The 20503-nt window shown below is 44.0% G+C and overlaps 1 protein-coding gene across 10 annotated transcripts in view; it reads right to left on the bottom strand.

The window, feature by feature from the left end:
- The window catches only part of RALGPS1 (Ral GEF with PH domain and SH3 binding motif 1), a 428912-nt gene that overhangs the window by 13127 nt on the left and 395282 nt on the right, over window positions 1–20503 (bottom strand). For 9 of the 10 annotated variants that reach the window (XM_075905764.1, XM_075905763.1, XM_075905761.1 and 6 more), the window contains 4 exons: window positions 13228–13354; window positions 12453–12604; window positions 6675–6726; window positions 3490–3570 (listed from right to left, as the gene is read on the bottom strand). In XM_075905764.1, coding sequence (XP_075761879.1) covers window positions 3490–3570; window positions 6675–6726; window positions 12453–12604; window positions 13228–13354 — 412 coding nt within the window. Of the gene's footprint in view, window positions 1–3489; window positions 3571–6674; window positions 6727–12452; window positions 12605–13227; window positions 13355–20503 lie in introns of those variants that run through there. The other variant, XR_012897221.1, reaches the window with a different exon arrangement.

Below are 20503 nucleotides of genomic sequence, written 5' to 3'. Positions count from 1 at the left end.
ATTTTGTATCATCTTCAAATTTTGCCACCTCACTGTTTATCCCTTTCTCCAGATCATTTATAAATAAGAGGGGTCCCAGAATAGACCTTTGGGGGACGCCATTAATTACTTCTCTCCACTCTGAAAACTTATAATTTATTCCTACTCTCTGTTTCCTATCTTTTAACCAGTTAACAAACCTTCGAGGACCTTCCCTCTTATCCCATGACAGCTTACTTTGCTTAAGAGCCTTTGGTGAGGGACCATGTTAAAGGCTTTCTGGAAATCTAATTACACTATAATGGATCCCCCTTGTCCACATGCTTGTTGACCCCCCCCCCCCCCCGAGAATTCTGAAGAAGCTGGTTTTGCCCATGAAAGTTCATGATACTATATATATTTTGTTAGTCTCTAAGGTGCCACAAGACTACTCGTTTTTAAAGTTACAGACCAACATGGTTGCTCCTCTGAAACTTTCTAATAGATTGGTGAGGCATGATTTCCCTTTACAGACACCATGTTCACTTTTCCTTAGCAAATAAATGTTCATCTATGTGCCTGACAATTCTGTTACTATAGTTTCATACAATCTGCCCGGTACTGAGGTTAAATTCTTTGTGACAGAAAGTGAAGGATAAATTATCCAATTGAAACTATTGGTGTTTGGATGCCCAAAAAGCTGAGTGTGCTGCAGGAGTCCTTCATGGAATGGAGATCTTCATTTAGTGTGTGCTTCAAAGACTGCGTCCACATCAAATGGACGATCCTTAACAGTGTTCTGAATCTCCTATGGAAATGAGGAAGAAAAAAACCAGGAAGCACGGAACATCACTCGAGCAGTGCAATGGCCCTGTCAGCGATGTCAGCAACATCCAGAACAGCCTGGAGTGCTGTGCAGGAGATCAATTGTCCCTCTGAGACCAGTAGCTTGATTTGTTGTCTTTTATCTTCAGAAATGTCATCATTAAAAGTGTTTATTTTTGCATTGTTTCTGTGGTCATACTTCACTAATAGCGCCACATAATTAACCACTCTGAACTGTAGACTGAGGAGGAATATGCCTCGCACCTAGTAGTGTTCATCTTTTGTTGCCTTTGATAGGGCAGCCTTGAACTGTTGTTGTTAGTTCTTCCTGTTGGCTGCCTCTACCACTAATGAGTTGGGTGCCGGGTATGTGAAGAGAAACTCAGTATCCTTACTGGAAACAAAATATTCTCTTGCCGGTGGGAGCTATGGAGGGCAAATAAGTTGTGCAGGTTGCATGATGGCTGCATTAATTGGCAGTTGTATTCTGGAGGTGGTAATGGCTTATAGTATGTCTATGAAGTCTTGCTAGTCTCATTGACTTCCTCTAGCATAATTTTGAGCTCATCAGCCACTCTTTTAAGCCAGTCTTGAAAAAAGTGCAATTTCATCTGTAGATGTAAGTGTGGATGGCAACTTGACTTCCTGGAGTGAGGGAGATGCCTGGGGTGATCAGAAGTGCAATGTCCGTTGTGCTGGTTCAGCTATGCATTCCTCCTCCCCATCATGGTATGCTCCCTCCCCCCAGTATGACCAGTAGCTGGGGAATGGCCTGGGTGATCTCATCCAAGGGGGAGCATATCATGGTGTGCATTCTCTAGCCTATGTGGGTTACCCGTATGGGTCCCCATATACCAGTGGTCTAATCAGTGAGGAATAATGTCTCTTTCCTTGATGTCCTTCTCCTCCCACTGGAGAGATGGAAAGGGGCTGTGGGGGATTGAAATTAAGGTGTTGGTGAACCTGGTGAGAAGTCAGTATCCAGGAGAGGAGATCCCAGGAAGGGGTCAGATCAGCCTGGCTAAGGAACTGCTGTGAACGGTGTCAAACTGTGATGAATGGTATGTTGCAGGCTAAGCCTGCGGTACCATATTTTAGAGAGATGTTGATGGCACCGTGGCAGCTGAATGCTGGGTTGGTGCCAGATTATTATGTGCTGCATGCTTCTGTGTCACCACGCGGGAGGGCAACGTGGACAGCACTAGCCACTGAAGAGGTGCAACAGTGTCAAGTCATTGCTACTGCCATGGGTTGAGTCAGTGGCACTGTGGTCACACTTGGCACAAAGTCAAAGGAGATGGGCTGCTGGTGCACTCTGTGAGGTGAGCAGCCAACAGCCCTTTGCCTGGACACTGTTCAAAACTGCTGACTCATAGTTGTTGCCAGAGGTGCCTGTCAAATCAAGTGCTGAGCTGCGGAGTGGCCTCCACTGAGGAAACTGACTGCAGCTTTAGTTTTATTGTGGTATGTCTGCTAGGTGAAGAGTAGGAAGCTCTTCTTTTTTTGGCAGGCTTCCTGTCTTCCTGATAGAGGATGGTATCCCAGCTCAGATGCTTGTCCGAGGGAGTCTGGAAGAAGCAGGAGCTTCAGGTGCAATTCTTTGTCTTCAAAGTCTGATGTACCTCCACAAACCTTGAGCTTGTTACAATGCACACTTTTTGGGGGTACATCAGACTCTCCTAAACAATGGAAATCATTGTGAGTGACAGTCCAAAACAGGGACAGCCTCTCTGGAAGAGAAACAACACTTAAATCCTGGAGAACCAGGCATGTTCAGTGCACAGAGTAAAATGGGGTTTTTTTTCGTCCAGGAATGGTAGAGAAGGAACTGAGGAGTCTGGGCTGTGCACGCGCTATTCAAGCAATGACCGCTTGTGAAGCAGGCAGGCCACATGTGTGTCCCAGACAGGTACTGCTGTCAAAATCTCCAGTCAAAGGTGCAGGGATGCACCTTGAACTAGAGTAGAGCACCCACAGGGATCCTTCCTCAGATCCCAGCCTCAGTCTCTTTGTCAGCTGATCCCAGTTTCTGCCTCCTTCACATCAGTCCCAGACTCACCAGATTCGTTGTCCCAATCTATTCCTTTCCATGCCTCCAGTCCAGCTTTTGTCCCCTCTGTACTCAAAGCACTACTCAATGAATGCCCACTGCAACTGACAACACAAGGTGGCAGGCAATGAAGAATTAAGTGGAGTGAATTTAAAAATGACCCTTAAATGTTGTGGATTGCTCCTCGAGGTTAGGCAATAGCATCAACCACTGGAAACATGTTTGATGCTGGGGAAGAGGTTAGTGCTTTTACTCCCTCAGTTTGAAAATCAGAGCAAATATGGAGGCCAACACATGACCCTCTGGAAGCAGACTTGCCCTGCCCTTCTTCACTCCCCTTAACTGCCCTGAATGTCCCTGGGCCACTTCCCTGACACTAGCACATTCTTGGCACTCTGTAACAAGACCCTCAGGAGACATCAGGCAGGAGGCTTCTTCCAGTGCCCCCTACTCTGCCCAGCATTGCTCTACACAGCACATTTATTTTGGGATACAGAGGTGAAGCAATGGAAGGAAAAAAGAGACACAGAGAGTTAGTTTGTTCACCTCATGACGTTTTTGGAGAGAAGATACATTTGGTTTATTTAAGAAAAACATTCTCAAATGAGAATTTATCACATCATGCTTAGAGAAACAGACCCACAACCTAACTGTACCTGTAGACACAGCTTCGACTTCTGGGAGAATTCCGAATTGGTACCCGCCAGTTAGGCCCCAGCGTGGCATACAGTCGACCCCTGTTTGTAAATTTAAACATCAGTTCTTTTCTAATACCATAAATGTTATGGTGAACACTCATTGAAACAAAACATAGGGATAAAGTGAGAGAAACATATGACATTAATCTCAGTAAGATTACAAGGCATCTGTATTTACTCAGAAATGGAAAAGTTTTTATTACAAACATGTAAAAATAAAATCAAGTATTTCCCACATTGGTAAGAAGTGCAAAATGTTTTTATGGAATCTTTGTGAATGAATAAACATAGGGAAAGGTCCAGGTTGGGGGCTGAACACTGCACACAAAGCTAGCATTTGCTGGCAAAGAATAATTCACAATCTATGGGTTAGTGAGGCTGTTTTCCATTGCTCAGAGCATGATATTTCCTTTTATTTGGTCTCATTCTCCACTTCTGTCTCTAACGAAGAACGTTTATTCTGGAGTTTTCCTTTTGGGGGTAAGTATTTAGGAATTTGGAGTTACCCATAAATGCTGTATCTTTATATAATGTGTTGATGATAGGTACAATACCAGAGCAGGGACATTTTTCCAAGTGACTTCCAGGTCTCTACTCATTCTTTCCAGAGCACAGTTGCTCTCTTATAGGATTTTTTCCCCTGCCTTCCCTTTTGGAGCTGACCCTTTAAGGTATGGCAGAACCAAACAGCTGTAGCCCAGAAGTGGCAATTTGAGAAGAAGAGCTGTTCCCCTCTCTTCTGTTACATATCTGATGTGTTTTCCCCAGATTTTGTTTATTGAGACAGAGATAGCACATCTTTATGTCTATTACAGAAGAACGGAATTAAGTGTATGCCCTATTTTTAATGTGTATTTAGGAAGTTTTAGTCCTATAAGCATCAAAGTGATAAAATGTAGCAGTTCTGAATTTAGTTAGTGGGTGTTTGTGTGTACAATAAATATTCTTTAATAGATCATAAACTGCATTGTATGTGTGCAGCTAATGCGTGCCCTGAAAAAAATAGCTACTGTGTCTTGCCCAACTCCATTGTTTAATCTCTCTTGTTACCAATACAAGTTCAAATGGGATATTCTTGTGTAAGACTCCTAATAATTAGGGTCTACAGTATAAGGCTGATGATTCAGCATATTAAAAATAAACCAATATTTGGATTGTAAAACAGATTGTCTCCTACACATAGATGCACCTTAGATTTATTACCTCATAGAAGAGAGTCATACTATAAACAGAATCACATGTAACTCTCCAGAAAATATTTCCCTCTGACCACTAATAAGAATAAATGTCCCCTTTCAATATAAAAAGAATTGATGTACTAAGGCCCAAAGTCCTTAACACCTGCCTACCATCTAGAGTCCCAAGAGAAATGTGAGGTAGGAAATCTAAGTGGGTGCCTTAATCATAGCTTTTTATACTTTAGAAAGTGAAAACTGATGTGGTCTTAATTTTATGCATATTTAATCGCACTGGATTTATTGGAACATTGCTTAGACATCAGAGTTCAAGAAAATGTACATACTGTGGCATTATTTGCCTTGGCACATAAAACAAATAGAATTGATTTATGGTAAAGCTTAATGATAATACTATTTTTAAAGCTTTTAATCAAAACTATAGGACAATATCTCCACTGACTTCTAAAGATATTAGGACGAAGTAGATGCTCTGCTGCCCTCATGTGAAACACTGTTTTATTCAGACAGTTCACATGAGATGGAGTGGGAGGACAGCAGGGCTACGTCTACACTGACCCCTTTTCCGGAAGGGGCATGTTAATTTCACCTATCGTAGTAGGGAAATCCGCGGGGGATTTAAATATCCCCCGCGGCATTTAAATAAAAATGTCCGCCGCTTTTTTCCGGCTTTTAAAAAAGCCGGAAAAGAGCGTCTACACTGGCCCCGATCCTCCGGAAAAAGCGCCCTTTTCCGGAGGCTCTTATTCCTACTTCAAAGTAGGAATAAGAGCCTCCGGAAAAGGGCGCTTTTTCCGGAGGATCGGGGCCAGTGTAGACGCTCTTTTCCGGCTTTTTTAAAAGCCGGAAAAAAGCGGCGGACATTTTTATTTAAATGCCGCGGGGGATATTTAAATCCCCCGCGGATTTCCCTACTACGATAGGTGAAATTAACATGCCCCTTCCGGAAAAGGGGCCAGTGTAGACGAGCCCCAGAGGAAAAGAATAAAGTGCTTGATGAAGGCAGAGTGTCTGATTAATTAGTTTACACATTAGTAACACATACAGCCAGCACGAGCTCCATTTGTAACATTTCCCATTCTCATTACAATGAGAACCCTAAGAATGAGACCTCAGCATTTTGATGTGTGGTGAAGCTTGTGAAAAGCCTTTTCATGGGTTTACACTGTTCAGATAATTCAATGTAGAGTATTTGATCAGTTGACCAGGTTGCTTAAAACTATAGATTCACAGACTTCAATGTCAGAAGATAAAACTAGATGATAACAATTGTATCTCCTATGGCACACAGGCTAGAGAATTTCACCAAATGATTTCTGCATCAAGCTCAATAGCTTCCCCTTGTGTTAGAGCATAGTGTTTTAAAAAATACTTATATTGATTTAAAGATTCCAACTAATGGAGAAGGCCCCAAAGCCATACACTAAGTTGTTCCAATGGTGAATTACCCTCAGTGTTAAACTTTGCACTTTTTCTAGTTTGAATTTGCCTAGCTTCGCCTTCTAGCCATTGGATCTTGTACTGCTTTTCTTTGCTACATTAAAAACCCTTCTACAGCATTGGTAACAAGGTAGTTATCAGATTACTGTTATAGGTAGATCCTGCCACTGTTACTAAGTTTGGTAACAAGGTAGTTATCAGATTACTGTTATAGGTAGATTCTGCCACTGTTACTGATATTGAGTAATAGTTTTATAATTATGAATGGCCTACATCCAAAATATGTATTTTATGATGCATTTCTTCAAAATGTTTGTCATTTCTCTTCCTAATAATTAGTTATCAATGATTTGAGAAGGATTTCCTGATTCGGCATTTTTGCTATTATTGGAATTCACCTATTTTGGCAATGGTAACAGTTTCTTAGCCCTTAAAAATCAGCAAGGGGCTAATGGTATTATGCGGTATTGAATGAGGAAAAATGAAAACACTGAGTTTATAACTCACCTTTCAAGCCCTGAAGACAGCTCCTCACTAAATTCTGAACTTTCACTACTACCTAGAAAAGGAAGTATGTAGATAAGTGAAAGCTCAAGGAAAATTAAAATTGCAAGAACCTGGAATTGCTAGGAGACTAGCACAGTGGAAACTGCTCACTGAAGGTAGGTCTGAACATTCCAATCTTTAGGGATCAGCATCAAGTCTGGTATCAGAAGCAGATTGCATGTTCCTTCCTGTCACTATGTAGTTTACGTGAATGGGGTGGTTGCTGCTGCTATAGCTTAAATAGACAACCGTTAAATGTGTCCTTTTGTTTCAATTTTCATGCTGCTGCTATTCCTACAGAACTTCCATGCTGCAGGAAGACAGAATAAAGTCAGGTGTGTAGAATGACCTCGACTATTTCCACTCCAATATTTAAAAAATAAATTAAAGCTATTAGAGGTGACAGTCACAGTCTTTTCATCAAGCAACAGAATTTGTAACATGGGGGACATATTAGTGCTGTGTCACTGTTTGGAGCCATGCAATGTTAGCTTGATGCTATTTACATCAATGGTCCATGTCCCCCTCATGTCAATCAACCCATACCATTGAGCCTTGCTCTGACTGAAATTTAGCCTCAGCTCACCGATTTTGCTTTAATCTGTCAATAAGACCTCTGATAATGCTTGTATAGAGCAGAATAGGTTTTCTCTCAGCCCCACATTTTCCTGTTGGTTAAGGAGAATTCAGAAGCTTAGGGAAAATCCCAAGCTGTTGGCCCGTCCATCTCCATTCTACTATGGGGATAAGTGAAGTCACATAAGGAAGTGGCTGTGAGGATCCAAAGGTCTTAACACACAATTTCCCCAGCAGCCTTTGCATTCTGGATGCCAACTGGCATCCTGATAGTAGCTCCTAGGCTGAGATAGCAATGGAACCCTAGTCCCAGCAGAGACACCATCCACCAGGGCTCATGCTCACTGACTGGCCCAGCTGCACTAGTTAAGTCAGGAGACAGCCCAGGATGTGGTCTGTGCTGCTGGCTGCTAAAACAGACCCTGTCATGGGTGGTGGGTGAAGCTGCTGCTTGGAGAGGCAAGCGCTCCAGCTTGTGGTCTCGCCCATACTCCACCCTTGATCTTCCCATGCCCCACTCCCTACTTACTGTCTTTTTTTCTCTTCCATCCCAGTCTCTGCTCATCCCTTCCTGCCAAATCCCTGAACCCGAAAGCAGAAAATATTTGGGGGAAAAAACCCCACTCTTCTAAAATTTCTTTCTAAAGAAAATGGAGCATGTTTTCCACTGTATGCCCGATTGTGAAGACTGGGCATGCAGAAGGTACTTAATTAAAAGCACTACATCTGAGAATAAAAAATGTCAGTTATTGGTCTTTTGATATACCCTGAAGTTTATCAGGGTATGTCTACACATCAAAGTTAATTCGAAATAACAGCTGTTATTTCGAATTAACTTTACTAGCATCTACACAGCCAAACTGCTATTTCGAAATAAATTCGAAATAGTGGAGCACTTATTTTGAATTTGGTAAACCTCATTCTACGAGGAATAACACCAAATTCGAAATAGCTAATTCGAAATAAGTGCTGTGTAGACACTTATTTTGAAATAGGGGGCCTCCAGCCTTCTCAGGGTGCCCTGGTGGCCACTCCGGCCTCAAACAAGAACACTCCTCTCTCTCCTCCTCCCTCCCCGGAGCCCTTAAAGGGGTTGACTCTGGCCACAGTGCCTGTGCCAGCCCCAAGCCTGCCGGCCCAGAGCCAGCAGTCACTGCCCCTGACCCAGTGGCCCCAAAAAATGAGCCAGCAAGCCACTGGCAGCCAGCCCTCCACCGCTCCCCAGGAGCGGTCTGCCAGCTCCCACGAGCCTGACAGGGGCTGGAGAAGGCGGGCGCCTTCCTGGTTCAGGGTGGAGATCATGGACCTTATTCAGGTTTGGGGGAATGCCCCCAACATCCATGATCTCCGCACTAGATGGAGGAACGTGGCCATCTATGGCAGGATACCTGGCAGCCTGGCCACCAACATCAGAAAGGGGGGTTAGGAGGGTAAGTGGAAAGATGTGGGGGAGGAATGAAGCACAAGCCCCCAATTGGGGCAGACCAGGGAGGCTCTTAGTGCTCCTCAGGGTGGAAGCTCTCCCGCAGGGTCTCCTGAATACTGACTAGCATCTACACAACTGATGGACCTCCTGGATGGCAGCCTGCAGAAAGTGCAGCCAGGCTCGCAGCAATGCATCCACGAGAAGCACCAGAGTGCCCAGGGGCAGCTCCAGCTCCATGCTGCAGAGTGCTGTAGTGTCCCGAGTGAGGGCAACCAGAGCACGCAGAGACACAAATGCTTTGCTGTCCCTTATCGAGGTAGGCAAGCAAGCAGGGAGAGCTGAGAACTGGCTCCTTTTAAGCACAAGCCTCAGATAGCCTCAGGCAGCAGCCACACAAATAAACTCCTGACCTGATGCCCTGCTGGACCTGGTTCCAGCCGGCCTTCAATGCAATTCAGTGTCCACTCAGTGTGGACGCGCTATTTCGAAATAGCAAAATGATATTTCAAAATGCATTTTGTGTGTAGATGTGTTATTTCAAAATAAGCTATTTCAAATTAACTATTTCGAAATAAGATATTTTGAAATAACACTGTAGTGTAGACACACCTTCAGAGACTTATTTGCATAAACTTTGTAGTAAGGGCAAGCCAGCTATCCTGCTGAACACAACATTAAATATTATGGAATCCATGATGCAGTTCTTTGCTTTTAAATTTTCTCACTCAGTATTTCTAAGCTGATTTTACATGTTAAATGTACTCATAAACCTTCATAAAGTAATCATTCTGGATTACTACGTATTTAACACACTGAAAGAAAGACATTTTAAATTTATCGGTTAGAGCAGTTTACTTTGTCATGACAAAACTAACTGCTTTTAGAAAAAGGGAGAACTAATTTGTTGAGTGTGACCTCCATAACAATAGACGTGTTTATGAAATATCACCACATATTTATATTAAAAATATATTTCCAAAGACTTTAGAAACACAAAGGATTTTATATCTTAGTAAGGTACTGATTTTGGGAAGGATTCCCTTAAAACTAGTTCATTAAATAGTCAGAAGTAAAGAAAGGGAAACTCATTTGCCCAGTTATCTGGAAGAAAAGGAATGCTGTTCCTTTAAGAGCTCTGTTCAATCTGAGTGCTGGTGGTGATGAAAGGAGAGTAGGTATGGAAAGAAAGAGCAGGAAGACTTTGGAGGCAAGTTTTTGTACTATGGTAATTAAAATGAAATTGTATACTTTAGATTAGGATGGCCTTTTGAAGAATTTATTTAAAAAATAAAAATGTCTGAAGATCCTAGCATTTAAGGCTAAAGCAGAATACTCAGACTGTGCATCTAAATATCAATGCAAGGATATTTTAGAGGTGTGATTTTATAATCGTCAGCCACAAACATATTTAAAGCTAATTTTAAGGTGAGGTCTGCAGACATAGTAATGCACAACTGTTTTTGTCAGTAAATTCAGGGTTGGCACACGCCTATTAAATGGCTTCATTACCACTTAATGGCTCCTTCAGAGGTTCAGTGTTACACTAATAGGTCTGGCAAGCTAAAAGGATTTTCACTCTTAAGTTAACAGATCCACTTTGAGAGAAGAGTCACCAATCTGCAGGCTGCAACAGCCTGCAGTGGGAATCTTCAGGAATGATCAGAATAGGGATAGGAAAGAGCAGAGGTTGAGCACTAAGACCCAGGGAAAGCATTGCCTCCCCCTGCCTCTTCTACCCTGACTTTTCACCTGACTCATCCCTGGGTCCTGCTTCCTTATCCTGGTTCCGATTCCTGATTCCTGGCCCTGGCATCTGACTGTAGCCCTGGCTCTAACCCTTGGTTCGACTCCTGACTTCAGCTCTGACCCCAGCTCAGTTTGTGACTCTGAATCTGGCTCCATTTCCTGGTCTGGCCTGATTCCAGCTTTGACTCATAGCTTTACTTCTGATTTCTGCTCTCTGGCTTGATTATGGATTCCAGCTCCAGCTCTTGGTTTGACTGTGGCTATGACTACTAGCTCTGACTACTCAGGCCTGATCGTGATACTGGCTTTCTGTGGACTACTGCGAATTAGTATAGGTTGAAACATGAGGAATACACCAGCCCATGAAAGAGTTAATTTTTTTTTGTTTCAACTTTCATTTACAACAAACAAGAACTGGGACAGCTGTCAGAAGATCACGTGAGTGGTTTAAATGATCATATTGCACAGTCCTGCCTCTAGAATGAACATCAGTTTCAGATTAATTTCCTCAAAACTATAAAGACTGAAAACCCCAATTTTTCCTAAACTGAATAAGTTGTTTTAATTTTCTTCCATCCACATTTGAACTTCAGTAAACCAGTAAAAGACTAGGAAAGATTTTATAGCTCTAATTATTTTCAGTAATTTTCTTTAAACAGTTCCTACATCCTTAAAACACATCTTACACTAATGCTCTTTTTTCTTCTTTTTGCAATAGTTTGCTCAGTATATTCTGATTCCTTTGTGCTCCTTTTAATGCCTTCATTATAGGACAGTTCCCAGGTCAACCTAACTTTATACCAATACAGGTTAAAATGAGTCTTGTGCAAAAATAGCTCTCACACTTAGGGTATGTCTACACTACAGCATTATTTCGACATAGCTAATTTAGAAATAGTTATTTCAAAATATCTTATTTCAAAATAATGCGTCGACACACAAAATGCATTTCAAAATAGCTTTTTGCTATTTCGAAATAGCGCGTCCATACTGACTGGATGCTGAATCACATTTAAGGCCAGCTGGAACTGTTTCCGGCAGGGCATCAGGTCAGAAGTTACCTTGTGGCCAGGTTAGCCAGCAGGACACCCTGGGAAGGGCTGAAGGCCCCTTATTTTGAAATAAGTATCTACACAGCGCTTATTTTGAAATAGCAATTTCAAAATTGGAGCTATTCCTTGTGGAATGAGGTTTACCAATTTTGAAATAAGCCCGCTGCTATTTCAAATTAATTTTGAAATAGCAGTTGTCTTGTGTAGACGCTAGGAAAGGTATTTCGAAATAGCGGCTGCTATTTTGAAATAACTTTGCTGTGTAGACCTACTCTTATTCTCTTTTCATCAGTGAACCTTTTGGTGGTAAAAGTGCTGGTCTGATATCCCATATATGTACAGCATGAACATTGGCAGAACTTTCCCCAGGCTCTATCTTGTTCTAGTAAGGCAATTTTTAGCAGGGAAGAATAAATTGAGGGCGAGTTAAGTTAAACTACTGAGGGTATGTCTACACTACCCTCCTAGTTCGAACTAGCGGGGTAATGTAGGCATACCGCAGATGCAAATGAAGCCCGGGATTTGAATTTCCCGGGCTTCATTTGCATAAGCAGGGAGCCGCCATTTTTAAATCCCCGCTTGTTCGAACCCCGTGTAGCCGCGCTGCACGGGGTTCGAACAAGCGGGGATTTAAAAATGGCGGCTCCCCGCTTATGCAAATGAAGCCCGGGAAATTCAAATCCCGGCCTTCATTTGAAACTGCGGTATGCCTACATTACCCCGCTAGTTCGAGCTAGCGGGGTAGTGTAGACATACCCAGAGTGTATGCACAAGGCCTCTGGGCAGTTAAGAGATGGTTCCAAACTACCTCCTCCCACAAATCTGTCTTTGTTCAGAAGCTAAACAATCTGTTTGCATCTATAGTTATATATGCCATTTCATACTTCAAAGCAGCAGAGACAGACAAGCAGAGAATTCAAGGAGCCTTAGAGTTCTTACCTATAGAAAGTCCATTGGTGAAAACTGAGTTCAGAGTGTGGTTTCTGACAGGACTGTGGGATTCTAGGACACTGTCATCCAGCAGGTGGCGTGGCTTCTCTGTTGGAAATGTTGCACTTTTACTTTCAACTACACTGAACTGACACATCATACTGGAAAAATGGAAAAGAAAAAATGCAAAAGCTCTTATGTAATCTGATAACATCCATTCATTCCTGTTTTTTTCCACTCAGACGGTGTCTCCCCATACAATGATCATAAATGTCAGTAAGTGCTTTTGTAGACACTGTGTGACACTGGATAAGAGACACAAACTCTCTGCCTCAGTCCATCCACTTGTAAAATAGGGTAGACGTAGAAACCTTATTTGAAAAGGAGACGCTGTCACTGACCTGAATTTTCCTAAGTAAATGGTAAAGAACGAGTCTCTCTCCAACCCATACACTGTAGCTAATATAGTGCAGATGTTAAAAATCTGTTATGTACTTTAGACATTCACACAAATCAAAGTGGATAGTACAAGAATGGCACTGAAGTAGGTATTGCCAACTTTTTCTGGCATTTGCAGGAAGCATGTCAAAACAACACAAAAGTGTTGACATCTTTCTGGAAAATCATGAAGCACACAAACTAATGCCTGAAACACGCCTATAGTACTAGAAAGGGAGAGGGGCATAAAGGGAAAACTATCTGAAATATCTAAGAATTTTCAAGTGGTAGTTGAACCAGAATGATGCTTGAATTGAGAGAGCCTGAGACAGCATGGCGCACCCACTTGTTTCCCAAGCTGTGACTCTTTCTGTGTCTTGGAACAGGAGGAGTTGGGAGGCTGGCTGCCACTGATGCATCAGGACAAGTTGGTCTCCTGCTGAACCTCACAGTTGCTGATACTTCTGATGGACCTAAAAATAGAAATAAATTAATGCTGAACGGATACAAAACCCAGAAATTCCAAGGGCTGGTTTAGGTTGTTTTGTTTGTTTTTGAGAGGGCTCAGAAATCCAGTAGGGATCTTCAGAAACAAGATCTGATGATTAAACAGCCAACATTAAACTGGATTGTTACAGATCTGAAAAGGGAGCTGAATTTAGGAAACAGTGTCTCTTGCCTACTGAGTTACACCATCTGTTTCTATAAAGGATCCATCCAATTGAAGCAAAATGGAAATGGAAGTCATCTTCAAAACATTCCTGCGCATATTTTTAATGACCGACTCCCACAAAAAGTCTTGGCCACTTACAGCAGTTAGATTTGCCAGCGCATAACTTGCACAGCTATAAAGTCAGTTTGTGCGTTGGGGTAAGCAGTAATGTCTAACAAAACATATGTTCTGAATTTGATTTGAAACCCCATCCAGCTGTAAACTGTTTGCTCATATTGACTCATAGCAAGAATATCTGAGAAAAAGTGGGAACTTTTCACATAGCTTACAGTGAGACAGATGTGTCATTTCTCAATTATCTGTGATCTTTGGGAATTTGGGAAGTCTCACTGCAAATTATCCTCCTTCTCATTTCCCAGATTTGATTAGGGTCCATAGTTACCATGGTGATTATGCAAGACTGCTCTCTGAATGCTGACTTCAAGAGGCTTGCAGTGCTCTTGGCCAGGAGGCAAAGAACACTGTTTGCAACTTGTCATGTCTTTGGAGGTAGGTGAATGCACCTGAGGCTGTTCTTTGATTCACAGTAAACAGTTACATTTCACATAAATTGTTTAGTTGTGACTTTTCGCTGGTGACAGAGTCCAGAAGGGTGGCTTTGGAAACAGGCTGCTCAGCTTGTCCCCAGTTCAGGTACAGCATCAGTCACCAGCAGAGCTCTACAGACTACACTTCCTGAAAATTTGGGGAGAGCTTACCATCTGTGATCCATTCAGTTCTTGGCCTCTGTGCTGAAACTACCTCTAAGGAGCCAACTGCGATGGAAATTTTTGTGCTGTGAAAAGCCAAGTCCAACTGACCAAACCTCCCCCTCTCCTTACCCCAAGTTTACATCTGAGATGCCTTTTTGATTTAGAGAGAAAATTTCTGGATACTGGCAAGTGCTGGAAATAGATATGTACCCATATAGAGGTGCTGTTTAAAATGCTCCCAAGTTAGGGTAAAAGAACATCCCAATGTGGAGTATAACAATTGGGTCTGGGAGAAAGGCTAATACCAGGAATGGCTGAGCATCTGCCACTGACCAAGCCCAATGAACAGGACAGGCAAGGAGTCTGTTTCACTACAGTTTCTCCTGCTTTGGCCTGACAGATTGCAGTGAATCAAAGAGCAGTTTGCTCCCTCAAGAAAAATCAGTGCATCCATTAGGAAGACAGAGCTGCTTACTGAATGGAAAACAGTTGGTACAGGCAGTCCCCGGGTTACGTACAAGATAGGGACTGTAGGTTTGTTCTTAAGTTGAATCTGTATGTAAGTCGGAACTGGCGTCCAGATTCAGACACTGCTGAAACTGACCGCCAGTTCTGACTTACATAGAGAATCAACTTAAGAACCCCAGGCGTCCCCAAGTCAGCTGCTGCTGAAACTGATCAGCAGCTGATTCCAGGAAGCCCGGGGCAGAGCAACTCTGCCTCGGGCTTCCTGTAGTCAGCGCTGGTCAGTTTCAGCAGAAGCTGACTTGGGGATGCCTGGGGCAGAGCAGCTGGGGTGCTACTGGACCAACCCAGCAGCACCCCATCTGCTCTGCCCCAGACGTCCTGATTCAGCCGCTGCTGAAACTGACCAGCAGCGGCTGAATCAGGACCTAGGGCAGAGCAGCTGGGGTGCTGCCGGGTTGGTCCAGTAGTGCCCACGGGCGCTGCAGGACCAATCGGCAGCGCCCCAGCTGCTCTGCCCCAGAGTCCAAAACAAAAGCCTGGTCTGTGGGGGGGGGGGGGGCACACTAGCTGCGCCCCCCCCCCCCAGCAGACCAGGGACACGGGGAGCAGAGCCGCAGCGGCAGCGGGGTGCCGCGCCTCTGAGGCTTTGCTCTGGCAAAGCCTCAGAGGCAGGGACCCCGCCACGGCTGCGGCTTCAGTCTGGGTGCCTGTGGTCTGCTGGGGACGGTCCCCAGCAGACCACAGGCACCCTGACTGAAGCCGCAGCCGCGGGGGGGGTCCCGCGCCTCTGAGGCTTTGCCAGAGCAAAGCCTCAGAGGCGCGGGGAACCGCCGCTGCTGCCGCTCCAGTCTGGGTGCCTGTGGTCTGCTGGGGACGTCCCCAGCAGACCACAGGCACCCTGACTGAAGCCGCAGTCGCGGGGGGGGTCCCGCGCCTCTGAGGCTTTGCCAGAGCAAAGCCTCAGAGGCGCGGGGAACCGCCGCTGCTGCCGCTTTGACTGAAGCGGCAGCAGCGGCGGTTCCCCGCGCCTCAGGCTTTGCTCTGGCAAAGCCTCAGAGGCGCGGGACCCCCCCGCGGCTGCGGCTTCAGTCAGGGTGCCTGTGGTCTGCTGGGGACCGTCCCCAGCAGACCACAGGCACCCAGACTGGAGCGGCAGCAGCGGCGGTTCCCCGCGCCTCTGAGGCTTTGCCAGAGCAAAGCCTCAGAAGCGCGGGAACCTGCCCGCTGCTGCCGCTTGGGTCCCGGTGCCAGTGGTCTGCTGGGGACGGTCCCCAGCAGACCACAGGCACCGGCACCCAAGTGGCAGCAGCAGCGGTTCCCGCGCTTCCGAGGCTTTGCTCTGGCAAAGCCTCAGAAGCGCGGGAACCCGCCTGGTGCCCCTGGTCTGCTGGAGACGGTCTCCAGCAGACCAGGGGCACCGGAGCAGCTTACGAACGGGGCTTTCTCGCCCCGACTTCCGGGGCGAGAAAGCTCCGTTCGTAAGTGCGGATCCGACGTAAGTCGGATCCGCGTAAGTCGGGGACTGCCTGTATTATAAAGTAGATCCAGGTCTTTTTACTGTCCAGTCCAGCTGTCAGCCTAGAGTTTTACTTACTTAAGTGAAAAAGATGAATCTTGGTGAACAATTATTTACATTATAATTTCCCTACGTTGTAGGCTCAAAGATGTCACCATGAACTGTGCCATCACTAGGAGCAAACTACAGTGGCTGCTCCGTCAGCAATGGAAAAACTGTCTGTGCAGCTTCCCATTAACACTCAAGGGTACCTTTTATACTACTTTTTAGTTGTTCAAAGATGGTCCCTACAGACAAACCAATATTGTGAAAGGAGAGATAGGACATTGGTTCTTAGAAACAAAAGAGAGGAAATAAACAAACACTTTAGACGTATCATTTACTAGATCATCGTTTGATAGATAAATACAAAGAAAGAATGTATCTGGTTTTGTCTCCTCCTCCCCACCCCAATGCTTATCTGAATAGATTCTCTGTTGTATTTGTCCTTGCTACAACGTGTTTATCACATGAATGAAAATTTGTGACACAACATTCTGGTAGAGTGAGTCACTTTGGTATATGTGACTTCAGAGAAGGTTTTTCATTTAAAGGTCAAGAACATATCAAAAAAATGCATTTAATAATTCCTTGATCCAGAGATTCAACCAGAACCACATGTTGGAGGGTTAAAGAAAAACAAGTTTATGAGTAAAGTTCTGTGCTAGTTTGGGTTAAAAATCTGATGAGATTACAAGAGGACCACAAAAGCTTCTTTCTAAAGTGCCACTGGTTCTGCTTACTTCCTCTGCCATGGTGGCAGAGCACAGATTGAAAGCAAAGAAATAAACCTGAACCGTGCTGTGCTCTGATTAGGATGGTGTATTAGTGAATGAATTCTTGAATGATAGGGAAGATATCCTGCCCTAACATAATATGAACAACGAGGGATGTTTTGCTAAGGCTTTTCTAAAACCAAAGTAGAAGCCAGGTGCTCATTCCCAGCTGCTGACACACAGGCTACGTCTACATTGGCCTCTTCTCCGGAAGAGGCATGTTAATTTCAGAATAGGGAAATCCGCGGGGGATTTAAATATCCCCTGCGGGATTTAAATAAACTTGGCCGCCGCTTTTTTTCCGGCTTGGGGAAAAGCCGGAAAAAAGCGTCTAGACTGGCGCGATCCTCCGGAATAAAGCCCTTTTCCGGAGGATCTCTTATTCCTACTTCGAAGTTGTTACCCCTTTCTCCAGATCATTTATGGATACGTTGAATAGGCTTGGTCCCAGTACAGACGCCTGGGAGACACCACTAGTTACCTCTCTTCATTCTGAAAACAGACCATTTATTCCTACCTTTTGCTTCCTATCTTTTAACCAGTTATAAATCCCTGAGAGGACCTTCCCTCTTATCGCATGACAGCTTATATTACTTATGAGCATTTGGCGAGGGGATCTACCAAAGGCTTTCTGGAAATGTAAGTATACTATATCCACTGGATCCCTCTTGTCCACATGTGTGTTACCCCTCACAAAGTATTCTGGTAGATTGATCAGAAATTATTTCCTTTTACAAAAACTATGTTGACTCTTCACAACAAATTATATTAATCTATCTGTCTGATAATTGTGTTCTTTACTATAGCTCCAACCAGTTTGCCTGGTATTGAAGTTAGACTTACTGGCCTGTAATTGACAGGATCACCTTTTTAAAAACTGCATCATATTAGCTATCCTCCAATCATTTGGTACAGAAACTGATTTAAGAGAAAGGTTACAAACCATAGTTCATGGTTCCACAATTTCAGATTTGAGTTCTTTCATATGAATACATCTGGTTCTGGTGACTTATTACTATTTGGTATATCAATTTGTTCCAAAACCAGCTCTAATGATACTTCAACTTGGGACAGTTCCTCAGAATGGCTGAGGTTTGGGAATCTCCCTCATGTCCTCAGCGGTGAAGACCAATGCCAGGAATTAATTTAGTTTCTCTGCAATGACCTTATTGACCCTGATTGCTCCTTTAGCATCTCGATCGCCCAGTGCCCCCCAAATTGTTTAGAACAGCTCTTGCTTCTGATGTACTGACATTTTTTTGCTATTATTTTAATAAGTTTTTGGCTAGCTGTTCTTCAACATTTTTTACTTGGTTGTTAAGCCTTGGTGGGATTTTTTTGGTTCTCTATCTATTTTTATTTGGGGTATATATTTAATTTGAACTTCTATTATGGTGTCTTTAGTAAGTATCCATGCAGTTTGCAGGGATTTCACTTTTGACACTATACTTTTTAACTTCTATTTAACAAACCTCCTCATTTTTGTGTGTAGTCCCCCTTTATGAAACTAAATACCACAGTATTGGGCTTCAGTGGTGTTTTACCAGCCACAACAATGTTAATATTGATTATATTATGGTGTAGCCAGACAGGAACCCCCCTGTAACATCCATCTTTGCTTGCCTGGAAGCATACAGGGCACACAGAGCAGTAAGATCCTTGACAGAAGGCTCGGATATGCAGGCTGCTGTGACCCTGGATGGCTGTAAACAGAGATTCGCCAATTGCTGACCAAGAGGCTGCAGAGGCGTGCCCTTGACTGAAACCTATATTGATACAAACACACACTGTGAATCTCCCGCCCAGTAAAAAAAAAATGTCCAGTACTCACAATTTAGTTATCTCTTTCGCAAGTGTAAATTAAGTTGAAACTTCCTTGTAAGAACTGGCGCCACAAAGACGGACCAACACAATTTGGCATCTTAGATAAGAAAGAGGATACGGGCTCCTATGGGTATAAAGATGGGTCCAGCAACACACTTACTCTGAGTGTCAATCTACCATCTATCTGCTGGTCGGGTTAGGTGATTGGCCTCCCGAGGTTCCACAGGGACCTCTTTCCTAGGAATTGAGGGACTGGCCCTGGCCTGATATGCCTGATATGCTGGAGTCGAGAGGCACAGAAGCGGGTAAAAATTGTCCCTGGATGTGTCCTTTGTCTTAAGTGCACACATAGACTTAGAGCTCTTTAAAGATTAAGCTGTCACTTGGTACCATTAATTCTATTTTTATTTTCTTTGTAACCATTTTTAAGATCTATATTTGCTAGTAATTAAGAAATAGAGCAATAGCTATTGTAACCATATGATTTATAAGCTTCTTTAATAAACCTGTAACTGAATAAGCTTTAACCTGACTCCTTCAGTTTCTGTAACAGAACCAAGCACAATTTAAAAGAACTTCAGCTGGTCATAAGGGACAGATATAGGAAGAGCTGGGGCATTTGGATCGTGTCACTTCCAGATCAGTAGGGGCATCTCTCAGTCTTCCCTAGGCTGCCTGCTGAGAAGGGATCCTGCATCCTAGCAGTTAAATCTGAGATGTAATAAGCTCTTCCTATAAACTCTGGGGTGTCTGTCAGCCTTTTGGCTGCCCTCTGTGAAGGGATCCCGATCCTAGCGGACAAAGACACGGACGTTAAACTCCCTGGGGTCAGTCTCTCCGGGTATGTCTACACTACCACCCTAGTTCGAACTAGGGTGGTTAATGTAGTCAATCGAAGTTGCAAATGAAGCCCGAGATTTAAATATCCCGGGCTTCATTTGCATCTTGCCGGGCGCCGCCATTTTTAAATCCCCGGTAGTTCGGACTCCGTGCCCGCGGCTACATGCGGCACGGAGTAGGTAGTTCGAATTAGGCTTTCTAATTCGAACTACCGTTACTCCTCGTAGTACGAGGTGTAACGGTAGTTCGAATTAGAAAGCCTAATTCAAACTACCTACTCCATGCCGCGTGTAACTGCGGGCACGTGGAACGAGGTGTAACGGTAGTTCGAATTAGAAAGCCTAATTTGAACTACCTACTCCGTGCCACGTGTAGCCACGGGCACGGAGTCCGAACTACCGGGGATTTAAAAATGGCGGCGCCCGGCAAGATGCAAATGAAGCCCGGGATATTTAAATCTTGGGCTTCACTTGCAACTTCGATTGACTACATTAACCACCCTAGTTCGAACTAGGGTGGTAGTGTAGACATACTCTCCTAGACTACCCACTGCAACGGGGCCTTGTGTCCCAGCAGTTGAAGACTCGGGTGTAACACACACACACACACACACACACACACACACAGCCCTGACCATCGACTGACATATGGTCACTCTTTCTCGACGGACCAGCTATATTCACCTCATGGACCAGATCTTACGCTTTACTTAGGATATATCAAGAATTTCCTTT

This window comes from Pelodiscus sinensis, chromosome 22, assembly GCF_049634645.1.
Source record: "Pelodiscus sinensis isolate JC-2024 chromosome 22, ASM4963464v1, whole genome shotgun sequence".
Taxonomy (NCBI): Eukaryota; Metazoa; Chordata; order Testudines; family Trionychidae; genus Pelodiscus; species Pelodiscus sinensis.
Note: the sequence above shows the minus strand (reverse complement) of the source record. Positions and strands in the feature narration are given on the sequence as shown.